This window comes from Terrapene carolina, unplaced genomic scaffold (genome assembly GCF_002925995.2).
Source record: "Terrapene carolina triunguis isolate 2854851 unplaced genomic scaffold, T_m_triunguis-2.0 Scaffold752, whole genome shotgun sequence".
NCBI classification, from domain to species: Eukaryota; Metazoa; Chordata; order Testudines; family Emydidae; genus Terrapene; species Terrapene triunguis.
The window spans coordinates 1-12,503 of record NW_020665103.1 but is presented as its reverse complement, the minus strand read 5'-3'; the positions used below and the strand labels follow the sequence as shown (position 1 = coordinate 12,503).

At 53.4% G+C, this 12,503-nt stretch overlaps 1 protein-coding gene across 1 annotated transcript; it reads left to right on the top strand.

Annotated features, from left to right (window-relative positions):
• Positions 1–647: 647 nt before the first annotated feature.
• On the top strand, positions 648–8,233 carry LOC112117050 (C-type lectin domain family 2 member E-like). Its single transcript, XM_029913641.1, has 5 exons — positions 648–663; positions 974–1,108; positions 3,528–3,829; positions 5,775–5,878; positions 7,806–8,233. Exons 1-5 carry the CDS (start codon positions 648–650, stop codon positions 7,954–7,956), a joined length of 708 nt encoding a protein of 235 aa, XP_029769501.1. The 3' UTR covers positions 7,957–8,233.
• Positions 8,234–12,503: the final 4,270 nt, after the last annotated feature.

Here is a 12,503-nt window from a genome sequence, read left to right as displayed (position 1 = left end):
CCAGCACAGTTTGTGGAAAAGTACAGGCACAAGATGGAGTCCAGGGTCACATGAGCAAGTCACATGCTCATACATGCCTTGCTGACTCTCAGGAGCAGCCATTGCCCAAATTCTGTCTAAAGTGTCCACAGGGAGGCTCACTGGTGGGGGACAAGCTTCTTCTATGAGACAATGGAAAAGTTAAGTTTTCTTTAAAGGGCCATCAACTTGACTAGCTTATTCACAATGTGTTGACCAGACTGGATGTAAACTCCTTGTAGGTGTTTCTCCAGGAGCAAACACATTTGAAATATTGGTATGTAAGTCAATATTCATAACTTTAGATACAAAGATGATACATGTTCATGCACAGGATAATTATATTGAGCAAATCCTAACTTTTCCATTGACACCTGATATGACATATGTTGTACAAGGTTTGTTGCAATTATCTAACAGTGACAATATCAGTGATATTGGTACATTTCAATCATACACCATTGACACCAGATAGACTTTGCATGAGCTTCCCTTAAGGGGAGGGGAAGGAGTTGAGTGTCCAGTCTCAGACTGTGGGGTGGGGGTGGATGCAGCTGGAGTTGGCAGGCTCAGTGGCTGGCTGTAGAGGGGGAAGTCTGATTCCTCCAGGCAGAGGGCAAAGGCCGAGCATGGGGCAGAGTAAAGGTGAGCGTGAGACATGTTCCCATCCCTCACCCCTCTGGGCAACTGTGAGCTAAGAGCCAGTCTGGGTAGCAGCTCTGTGAGAGTCTGTGGGAGGAGCAATGGGAGAGATTGGATAAGTATTGGGCCATCCTGGTTGGGCGAATGTGGGGTCATTTGGGACGGGGCGAGTTTATCATTGTATTTAGCTCTCTGACTGGGGGGAAGTGCAGCAGCCTGGGAATCACAGTAGATACTTGCTGACAGCGGCTCAGGCACGGATACCGTTAATGAGTCTGCTCCCCAGAAGCACTCATGGCTTTGTCTCTTTCAGGCCCTGGGTCTAACCACACGCTCAGGAAATGTGCTTCCCGTCAAGTCCTAGTCCCAGCTGTCGTCCTAGCTGCAGTCACAGTTTTTATGTTGATCACCATCGTCACTATCGCTGCGTTAGCAGAACTTTTAAGAGGTAAGTGCATGGCCCAGCCAGTCTCTGCTCCCCCTGGAGCTGTCGCAGCCGCAGAATCTCTCCTCTGTCCCCTTTGGCTTCGGCAATCAGGCGAGAAAGGAGTTTGTCTAAAGGCGTATGCAGCCCCTGTTACCTTAGTAGCTGGAGATTTGTGAGGCACAGAGGGATTGTTATCTCTGTTTTCTGGATGGGGAAACCGAGGCCCAGAGAGATCAAGTGGGGGTGTTTTCAAGGTGCTAAAACTTCCTACACCTCAGAGCTTCCCACTTCCCCAGACACATATTGCATGTCTAGCGTAAAGTGCACATGGAACTGTAGGACCAGCAGCGCTAAAAGGGCACATTATTGACAGACCTTATTGTTGACTTCTATCCTTGCCATCTCACCGTTGTCACATCCCTGCCACATCCCGTCTGCAGCACGCCGCTCTGCCGTTATCGGGCTGGCCTTTCTGCAGCCCCTCTTCAGGGCCGGTGGGTGCTCCTGTGTGTCACTGACTCAGGCCTTATCATTCAGTATCAAAACCCCCCTTGAGGCTGAGAGGTTCAACCCACAGATGAAGGAAATCGGAAGTGAAGGTCCCCCAGAGACACTAACTGGCCCTGTCGGTGCCGTTTGAGGGCTGCTGTTTATACAGCTCCGGACGCACTGTACATTATGGTCACTATCGCCGAGCAGTTCAGCTACATTCACCTCTTGGACCAGATCCTGTGCACCACTTAGGACTAAATCAAGAATTCCCTCTCCTGTGGCGGGTTCCAAGATTAGCTGCTCCAAGAAGCACCTGGGTTTGTTCCCTGTTGTGAGTCTAATCCCATCTTCATCTCAAGGCATCTCTAAAGCAAAGAGCCTGGAGAGGGGAGCCAGGCAGCTGGGGTAGCAGGACGTCCCTGGGTTAGCAGACCCAGCATCCCATGTAATTATATTGAACGCTCTCTGGTGTCAATATTGGTCTGTGCCGACCATCAGGTATCGTTCCCCCTACCTAGGGTGACCAGACGTCCCGTGTTTAAAGGGACAGTCCCGTATTTAAGCCCTCCTGCAGGTGTTCTGACTTTTTCTTAAAAATGGGGAAATTGTCCCATATTTTCTGTCTCCTTCCCATCAGTACTGGCAGGTCCTGCTGCTGGCCGGATCCCTGCTCGCCAGCTGCCCACCCATGAGTGGTGAGGGCTTTGGGGGCTGCTGTTTCTATAGTTACAGGTGCACTGTACATTATGGGCACTATTGCCGAGCAGTTCAGGTGCCCACCCACCAGCTGAGAGGGGGGCAGTGGCCAGTGATGGGAGTGGCAGTGGGGCGAAGATGTAGTGTGTGGGGCTGTCAGCTCCCCCTGCTGGTCCATCAGCACAGCCCCTGCTGCGTGCTGGCCAGATTCACTGAAGCCCCTGCAGGCAGGTTCCCTGAGCCCTGGTGCACAATGCATGTTTAGGAATTCCTGCCCACGCTGTAGCCGAAGGTGGCTATTTGTGTCGGTGGCTAGCAACAGCCTGGAGGTGTTGGCTGTCTTTCGACACTGCGCGAGCAGCAAGGGAGAAGCTGCTTCTAGCCACATGGGAGTGGAGGGGAAGAAGAGACGAGCTCTGCAAAGACAGGGGCCAAGTCATCCTGCCCTGTCCCCTGCGGCTGGAAGCTGCTCCTGTCCCGACACACACACACACACACACACACACACACACACACACACACACACACACACACACACACACACACACACACACACACACACACACACACACACCCCCCTGCTGCTGGCCACATTCTGGTGTGAACCCTGGCAGAAATCTGGGGAGGTCATGTGACCCTGCGTCCTGTGCCCCCCAGGTGTTGCCTCAGGAAGATGTGCTGCCAGGAGACACGTGTCTGTCCTAGGGGCCCAGCCAGGCCTAGAGGGGGGCAGGGAGTCTGGAGTTGGTCGGTCCCTCCCCCTCCCCCTCATGTGAGAGAGTTGTAAGGAAGTGTGTGCGCGTCACCTCTCCCCGTGTGTGTGTGTGGGGGGGCTGGTAGGGGTGTGTGTGTCACCCCTCCCCCAAGTGAACCCTAAAGCCTTAAAGATAAGAAGGTAAATAAAAATAATCCAGCTACGCAGTATTTCTTTTTAACAGGGGCTCAGTCAACTTGATGTTAATTTAAATGATTGCACTGCGTAGTTCTGATTGATTGCCACTGAACTCGCTTGAATCCGAGGAATTTTACCAGCTGTCCTGTATTAAGCGTAGGGAAATATGGTCACCCTGCCCCCACCTGCCTGCTCCACGCCTTCATGGTGACTCCGGTGTTGCTGCACTCTGCTCTGGGTTGCTCGTCAGCTGCACTTTCAGTGATTGTGACCCCCAGAAACTGAGCCACTAAAGAAGATGTGGGGGGAGGCGGTCGTCCATTTCTTGTTCCAAGTAGTCTCGTTCCTCCCTTAGCCCAGCTCCCAGGGGTTTAAGCTTGGATCTGAGGGATTCTCTTCCCTCATTCACTCAGACACAGAATCAGGCTGAGGGGAACAGCATCTCTGACCCTGTGTTACTTGTCTCACTTTCAGTGGAAAAATCCAAACCACCTGTGGCTGCTCCGGGCCCCCCTGCGGTGCCCTGCTGCCCGGAGGACTGGATCGGGTACCGAGGGAAATGCTATTATTTCTCAGAGACTGACGGGAACTGGACCTACAGCCAGAGCCACTGCTCTGCACTCAACGCCTCCCTGGCTGCGATCGACAGTGAGCAGGAAAAGGTGAGAGAGCGGCAGATGCTTTATCCCAACAGACTGGGCTTGGCAGGGCTGGAAACGGGCTGGGCTCAACCCCAGAGGTCCAGAAATTGACCCATTGCCTCTCATGCTAGGAAACCTGAGAGTGTTTCTGGCGGCCGAATCCCAGCCCTGGCTAGAGCTGGGTTTGCAGTCAGGGATCACTCCCAGCCCACCCTCCTCTTTCCCAGAGCCCCACATGGGAGGATCCCCCTCTGTAGGGCTGGGCCGGCCCGGTCAGCTCCTGTTGAGAAAAAACAGTTACCGACCTTTCGTAACTGTTGTTCTTCAAGACGTGTTGCTTATGTCAATTCTCAGTAGGTGTGCACGCTGCGTGCACAGGTGTCGGAAGGTTTTTCCCCTAGCGGTGCCCATCGGGTCAGCTGTGGTGCCCCCTGGAGTGGCGCTTTCATGGTGGTGTATAAAGGTCCCTTCCAACCCGCCGCCTCCTCAGTTCCTTCTTGCCGGATACTCCAACAGAGGGGAGGTGGGTGGGTCTTGGAATGGACGTGAGCAACATCTCGAAGAACAACAGTTACGAAAGGTAGGTAACCGTTTTTTCTCCTTCGAGTGCTTGCTCATGTCGCTTCCAAGTCGGTGACTCCCAAGCATCTCCTAAGAGGAGGGGTCGGAGTTCACCGAGTCGCAGACTGCAGCACTGCCCTGCCGAATGCTGCGTTGTCTCTAGCCTGCTGAATAATGCAACAGGAAGGTGTCCTGAATGGGGACCTGCGCCAGGAACGCTGCCGAGGAAGCCTGTGCGCTGTTAATGCTGGGGCGGGTATCTTTGCTGGGTGGTAGCACGCTCTGCTACCGGCCGGGATCCATGACGAGATCCTTTGGGACCACACCGGGAGTCCCCTCATCCACTCAGCAACTGCGACGAAGAGCTGTGTCGACTTTCAAAATGGCTCCGTCCTTTCCATGTAAAAAGCGAAGTTTTCAACTATTTACAGGTACAACAAAAAAAAGTCCACTGGGGGATCATTTGCCATAGCAAGAGAAGAGCTGCTCCAATGACTGTCGCTGGCGGTGGGAAGGAACTGAGGAGGCGGCGGGTTGGCAGGGACCTATATACACCGCCATGAAGGCATGATTCCAGGGGGCTCCACAGCCGACGCGACGGGTACCGCTAGGGGAAAAACCTTCTGACGACTGTGCAAACACACCTACTTGGAACTGACGTGAGCAAGCACTTGAAGGACCTGCCTCTCCAGCACACCACAGCCAGTGACCCCATGGGTGCCAGGGGAAGCACTATTGGGCTGTGCAGGGAGTTAGCTCTGCCCTTCTTCAGAGCAGCTCCCGCCTGGCTGGGGGCAGGGGGGCGCTATGTGCAAAGCTGCTGGGAAGGAGCCTGGCAAGGAGGTGCAGAGGTGCCAGCGAAGCCAAAGTAGCCCAGACTGGAGAAAGGCAGGGGCAGGTCTGTCCATGTAAACATGGATGTGGGGATGGAGCTAGATGGGGGTAAATATGGCCTCTGAGCAGCTCCCAGCTCCTGCACATGTCCTCAGGCTCCCAGCTGAGCAGGCCCCAGTCTGATGGGACGTCCAACAAACTGGGATTCTCAGCCAGCAATTGGTTCACCGGCTGAAGCTGCTGTCAGAGGAGGGAGCTGCCAGCTGCTTTCCTGATGGCTCTTCCCTTGCCAGCTCTGACCCCTTCCAAACCTAGAGTGGGGCTGGTGCAGGGGAGAACTGTTGCTGTCACCGAGTCCTGTCTTCATGACCAGCTGGATCGTTAAACTGCGACTTATTCTCAGCCTCCCTGTGGCACGGGCCGGGCTGGTGTCATCGGACCTGGGGCTCTCAGCTGGCAAACTACAGGTGGCCCAACCAGAACTTCTGACTGGGCACCACACAGAGCCACAGGGGCAGGTGAGCACCAGAGCGAGGGGCCTAAACGTCATCTGCCTTCTCTTATTTTTCAGGATTTCCTGCTGCGCTATAAGGGCTTCCTCGACCGTTGGATCGGCCTCCAGAGGGAGCCAGGCCAGCCCTGGAGATGGCCCAATGGCACCGAATTCGACAACCGGTGAGTCCCTTTCCCTCCAGTAACATTCTCCGTGTTAGATCACGAGTGTCTGCCGTGCTGCCAAAAGACGAAGACTATATTTAACCAAGGTTGTTTGGGGTGTGGGAATGTGTCTGGGCTCTTACTGGTATTTGGTTTTCATGGACTAAAACCAATATTCCACCAGCATTTGCGGCCCCCGTGCAGTGTTATCATAATTTGTAGTAATGTAGCACCTCAGTGTCCTAGACCAGGGCCCCGTTGTGCCAGGCGCTGTACGATCACAGAACAGAAAGATGGTCCCTGCCCCACGGGGTTTACAATGCACCGCAGTTCTGGGCACAAGGGAGGCTGCTGGAGGAGACACTAACCTGAGCTCCCCCGTCCCCATTGGCCTGTCCGGGTGGAAGTTAGACTCCCTAACCTCGCTCTGAGGAGTGGTGTGCGGAGATGAACAGGGTCCTTCACTGTTGGGGTAATTTGAGCTTCTCTCCGTGGGAAGGCTGTAGGGAGAAATCTCATTTCATTACTAACAGTCTGTCCTGACAGCCCGTGGGGTTTGAAACAGGCCCCCGGCCTCTCTCACAGTCCCCCAGCGGCCTGGGGAGGATCGGCTCAAACTCTTCTCCGCAGAGAGCTGCTGCTGCTCGCTGCCATGGGAGAGGCCTGTGGAGTCTCTCCCCTCTGGGCCGAATGGGCCTGGAGAGAAAGTTGGGGCGCGGGGAGAGCGTCAGGCAAAGCTGAGTAGTGGGCAAGTCGTGCCTAATATCTACCAGCACAAAGACTCTTCTGGAAGCCCCAGCTGTCGTCTTTCAGCCCCACCCGCTTTCTCCTCTCCCTGCCCTGCAATAGCCACTACAGTAACTCCTCACTTAACGTTCTAGTTCTGTTCCTGAAAAATGCGACTTTAAGCGAAACGATGTTAAGCAAATCCAATTTCCCCATAAGAATTCATGTAAATGGGGGGTTAGGTTCCAGGGAATTTTTTTTTTTTCACCAGACAAAAGACTATATGTGTGTGTGTGTAATATATATATATATATATATATATATATATCACACGCAGTATAAGTTTTAAACAATGTAATACTGTACACAGTGATGATGATTGTGAAGCTTGGTTGAGGTGGTGGAGTCAGAGGTTGGGGTATTTCCCAGGGAATGCCTTGCTGCTAAATGATGAACTAGCACTCGGCTGAGCCCTCAAGGGTTAACTCTCACGCTCTACATCGCAGACAGAGACAGAGACACACACTGTGTGTGTGTGAGAGAGAGAGAGAGATGCGCATTTCCCCTTTAAGTACCCTGCCTTGTTAATTAGATCAGCCCGCAGATGCTGCCTGCAAGCTCCCTCGGTCCTGAGCCCTGTCGTGTCCCCCCCTGCTCTATGGAAGATGGGTTAAGCGGGGTGCAGGAGCAGGGGGGAGGGAGACACCCTGACATTAGCCCCCCTTCTTTCTCCCCTCCCCCCCGCACAGCAAGCCAGAGTCTCAGGGAGCAGCTCCAAGGCAGAGGGAGGAGCAGCACATGGCAGTGGGGGGAGGGACAGCTGCAATTGCTAGCCTGCTGGGCAGCTGCTGCAGAGGGAACTTAGGGGAGCGGGGAGCTGCTGGGGGGCTGCTGGTCCACCCTGGTTCCAAGCCCCCACCAGCTAGCTGCAACGGGCTGCTCTTCCTGCAAGCAGTGGACAAAGCAGGCGGCTGCCAAACGACGTTAGAAGGGAGCATTGCACAACTTTAAATGAGCATGTTCCCTAATAGATCAGCAACGTAACAACGAAACAATGTTAACCGGGACAACTTTAAGTGAGGAGTTACTGTACTTGTTGCCTACATCTGCCAGGGAGGAGTCTGAAATGGGGTCGATGCCTCTGAGTGCAGCCCTGTCCGTGAGTGATGGGCAATGCCCCGCCCCTCCCTGACTCCCACTCCTGGCATCTCTGTTGCAGGTTTCCGATAAGGGGAGGTGGCAACTGTGTTTTTCTGATTGATGAGGATTGGTTCGGCAGCTCGCGGTGCAGCACATGGAGACGCTGGATCTGCAGCAAACACAATCCCTATACGATGGGGAAGAAACGTGCTGTGGAGTTAAAACTTTGAGACTCTTAGGAACTAGGCCTGGAAAAGCTTTATTAGAGAGACACCTTCCACTACCTGTAGATGAAGGAAGCTGGGTCTTTATTCCTTACAGCCTCTCTCCAGGGCTTCCCTAGTTTTTATTCACCCATTGGAAGAGGGCGGGGGGGGAAGCAGAAAAGCTTTTCCAACTCTCAACTTTGAATGAACCATTCACTGAACTGAACTTGTTGAATAAATTGACAAGAAGAAAATATTCTCTCTACACCTGCAGAAGAGGCGACTGTTCTTCAAAAGCTGGTTTAGCACTTCAGCAAACTCTGATCAGATCCTCAGTGGTTCAGGAGCCAAATTAGGGATCGGTGTTACCCAAAAGAGCCACACTTGTGTGAATCCATTGTTTCATTTCCTATTATATATATGATATATACACCGCCATGTATTCTCACAGCAACTGACCAAGTCTTATTTTATGACTGCCCAAGTATTATTTTATCAACTACAATTGGTTAATAACATAGTAAAATCATCCTGATTGGTTAATAACTTAGCTTAGTTAATATTTAAATCACAGTGTTTTAATATCAAGAGCTTCAGGAGACACATTAAAGAGCAACACTGCTGTTGGATGGTGATACAGGAAAGGCTGAAGGCAAGGGCGTGGCAGAGGGCTTTACCGGCTGATGTCTCCATGCTGGAACCAGAGAGAGCTGAGGGTCAGGGGAGCAGTGGCAGGGCCGATCTGCTAGAGATGAAAGGTAACAGAACAGGGCGAGTGCTGGATATTTCCCTGGTGAGGATGAACTCCCAGGGGAGAGGCTGCTAGGAAGAGTGGGTTTGCACTCCAGCTGGGGTGGCTGACATGGCAGGACAGGAGCGGATCAAAGAAGAGCCTTGGTGTGGTGAAAGACATTGATGGACCAAATGTCATGGGATTTTAAGGACTATATGCACGGGGGGTGATAAATGGACTATGTTTTGGAACCTGTTATTGTGGAGTATTTGCACAAGGTTTTCATAATAAACTGATCCCAGGGATGGGTCTGATCTGGATGGATACGCTATGACTTTAAAAATCAAAATTGGATTTTTTTCAGATTTTTTATTTAAATTAAAACAAGTTTATTTTTTTACACATAAACCTGGGTTGAAGCCTAAACATGTCTCTTACAATAATTTAAGCTCTGTATTGCAGGTGACTGATGAATTGGTACCTTGTGTTGAAAAGGCTGCCTGGGGTCGCTGCAGATACTCACTGAGGGCACTGCACTCTGGAGAGGAAAGTCTGAACAGGACCCTACCTCAGTTCAGCTGCCAAGTGGGTTGCTTGGGCCCCAAGGCCCCGGTCTCAGAGTCGTTGAGGCGACAGGCCGGGATCCTTGTGGGGATCCTTGGGGTCCAGGACACTAAAGTAGTTACTAGCAGCAGGAGACTGATGGAAGGTTCAGGCATAGCACAGACCCCGTGTGTCAGTGACACTGCCCTGCCCCCACCACCAGAAAAGCTGAAAAACTGGGGCTGGCTGAGCAGTGTATGGACAGAGGGCGACTCTTAGTGGCTAGCAAGTGCAGGCGCTGAATCCTGTGGATTCCCAGAGCAGTGTCTGCAAAGATTTTAGGATCAGATTTTCCAAGGGGAGGTCCCATAGCATGCTCATAAATGTACATTCAAGGATATTTGGGGCGGGGGGGAAGGGAAATCCCAGACAAAGTGGGCATTTTCTGTAATATTTTTCACGTGTGCCTCCGTTTCTCTCTGCATTGCTACAAAAGGGTTAAACCTGCTCTTGGAGGAAGATTAAGAAACAGGAGGTGTTTGCGTCACACAGCTGTCTGGGGAGGTATGAAGGGATCATTAAAGGACTGGCAGAAACCAACCCAGATCAACGGAGAATTTGGAAAGGCAATTGGGAACCCCAGTGACCATGATGTTCAAACAAAGGAGATTTCCCCTGCCACCTCTCAGAAGGGAAGCGGCAAACAGGCCCCAGCTAGAGAGCAAAGGGTGATGACTCGGAGAAGGGCTGGACTCTGAAGAGACAGAATTTTGCACTTGGGACTCATGAGAACATGGAGAAAAAATGGACCCCATATCAGCTCGGCTGGCTGATTGCCCTGGCTTGGCCACTGGGACCAGGCCTTAACCTTTGCCTCTCATTGCTGCCCTAAGGGCTTTCAGATTCTATAGGCAGGTGACTAATAAAGTGTTACCTTGTTTTGAAAAGGCTGCCTGGTGTTGCTGCAAATACTCACTGGGAGCAGTGTGTGCTGCAGGGGTCCAGTGTACACAAGCCTCCTGTAGGAGTCTGGATTCACTGCAGGGAGTCACAGAGAGAGACAGGGATCGTTGGTGCCGAAGGCCCAGTTTTGGAGTCTTGGAGGCCACGGGCCAGGCCCAGCCCACTAAAGAGGGCACGCCCAAGGGACTGGTTACAGGCTGGACATAGACCAGACCCTGTGGATCTGTGACAAGAACTATTGTGTGCCCAGATTTGGGTGCATAAATGGTAAGCAACTACCAGATGTGGGAATACAAACTGGTGCTTCTTCATCTAAGTCTCCCACAGAATTAGAGGCTATGGCTGAAAGTGGGGCCAGGTGGAAGAATGTTCAAAACTCTGCCCTTGAGAGGTGACCAAATGGCATGTAGGTCTCCAAAAGTGACATTGGGGCTTTACAGCTTTTAATCTTCAAACTGTTCCTGAGAGCCAAGAGTGTCTGCTCACACGCGATGCCGAGGAGGCAGCCAGCTCCTCATGGAATCAGACCCAGCTCCTGAGGAACAAGTGACTGGATCTGACAGAACAAGGAGCAATGATCTCAAGTTTCAGTGGGGGAGATCTAGGTTGGATATTAGGAAACACTATTTCACTAGTATCAGAGGGGTAGCCGTGTTAGTCTGGATCTGTAAAAAGCAACAGAGAGTCCGGTGGCACCTTTAAGACTAACAGATGTATTGGGAGCATAAGCTTTCGTGGGTGAATACCCGCTTTGTCAGACGCATGTTTCCCTAGGAGGGTGGTGAAGCACTGGAATGGGTTACCTAGGGAGGTGGTGGAATCTCCATCTTTAGAGGTTTTTAAGGCCCGGCTTGACAAAGCCCTGGCTGGGATGGTTTAGTTGGGGATTGGTCCTGCTTTGAGCAGGGGGTTGGACTAGAACCTCCTGAGGTCTCTTCCCACCCTGTATATTCTATGATTCCTTGGAAAATGGGTTTGTCGGAGGCTTTAGAATTTGTTAATTAGCAAATGTGTTTTTCTTTTAGAAACTAAACAGGGACACTTGCTATTTCAGTGACGCCAGTGCAGCTCATTGGCACGACTGCTTATTTCAGGGCAACTTTCTCACAAATCCATTTAGCTACAGCCGTGCAGGTGTCCGAAATCGTGCGGTTCCCTTTGATCATCCCACAGCTCTCCCTGTCAGCAGCGCCTGTCAGCTGGAACCTGGGGAACAAAGAGCAGGAGTCACTGGCAGGGCCGGCTCTAGGTTTTTTGCTGCCCCAAGCAAAAAAAATCTGGGCCCCCTGACGCCCCAGCCCTGGGCTCTCTTCCCCCCCCCTCACCCACACCACCTGCCACCCCAGCCCTGAGCTCCCCCCCCAAACATGACCTCCTCATTCACCACAGTAATCCCCGTTTACACTTGCAGTGGGGATCAAACTGTTTCTCCTATTTTTATTTCACTTTAGTATAAATCTCGCCCCCGCAACCCCATCTTTAGTGCTCCAAATGCACATGGAAGGCATAGGGACTAACCCTCAAACCTTGTACCCGGAAAGGGATGGGGAGCTAGTAAAGAGGGTTCAAGCAGAGGAGCGGGTGTGGGGGCGCTTGGGGGCTCTACACTGGCAGAGAAGCAGGGTGTGATGTACTCACGGAGGAGGGAGGAGGAGGAGAGGGGATATCAGGAGGGTTGCGGGAGAAGAGGTGCAGGGGAAGGAGGAGGTGCGGGAGAAGAGGGCTGGGGGAGGGTACAAGGGGAGAGGTGCGGGTGAAGGGAGAGTACAAGGGGAAGGGGTGCGGCGAAGGAGCGATGGGGGGAAGTACAAGTGGAGGGGCTGCGAGCGGGATGGGGGGTGCAAGGGCTGAGAGGGGCAGGTGCTGACAGCTGCTTCCCCAGCCCCGTGCAGGCAGAGCCGAGAGGACAGACACTGACCCCCCCAGGTGCCCGAGCCGCAGGGATCCCCCGGCAGGGCAGTATCCCCCGCTGCCCCACTCGGAGCCGGGCTCTGCCTCTCCCCGCCCAGGGCAGGCAGCGCGGGGCTGAGGCGGGGGAGGTGCACGGTGGGCTGGGTCCGGGGGCAGGAGGGGGCGGCAGCTCCCTGGCAGCTCGGGCTGCCCAGCCACTCGCCCTGTCAGCGCGCGAGCCGGGATCCGCGCCCCCTGCCCAGCCCGGCGGCGCCTGCACAGCCCCCTCGGGCGGGGAAACGCCGCGCCGCCCTGGGGAGACTCAGAGCAGCAGCGGCAGCAGGACCCCTCCCCCCTCCCTGCATCCCGGCCCCACTTCCCTCCCTCCCGCCCCGGCTCCTCACACCCAGGCTGGGCTGCAGTTCAGGCTGCCATGAGCGCC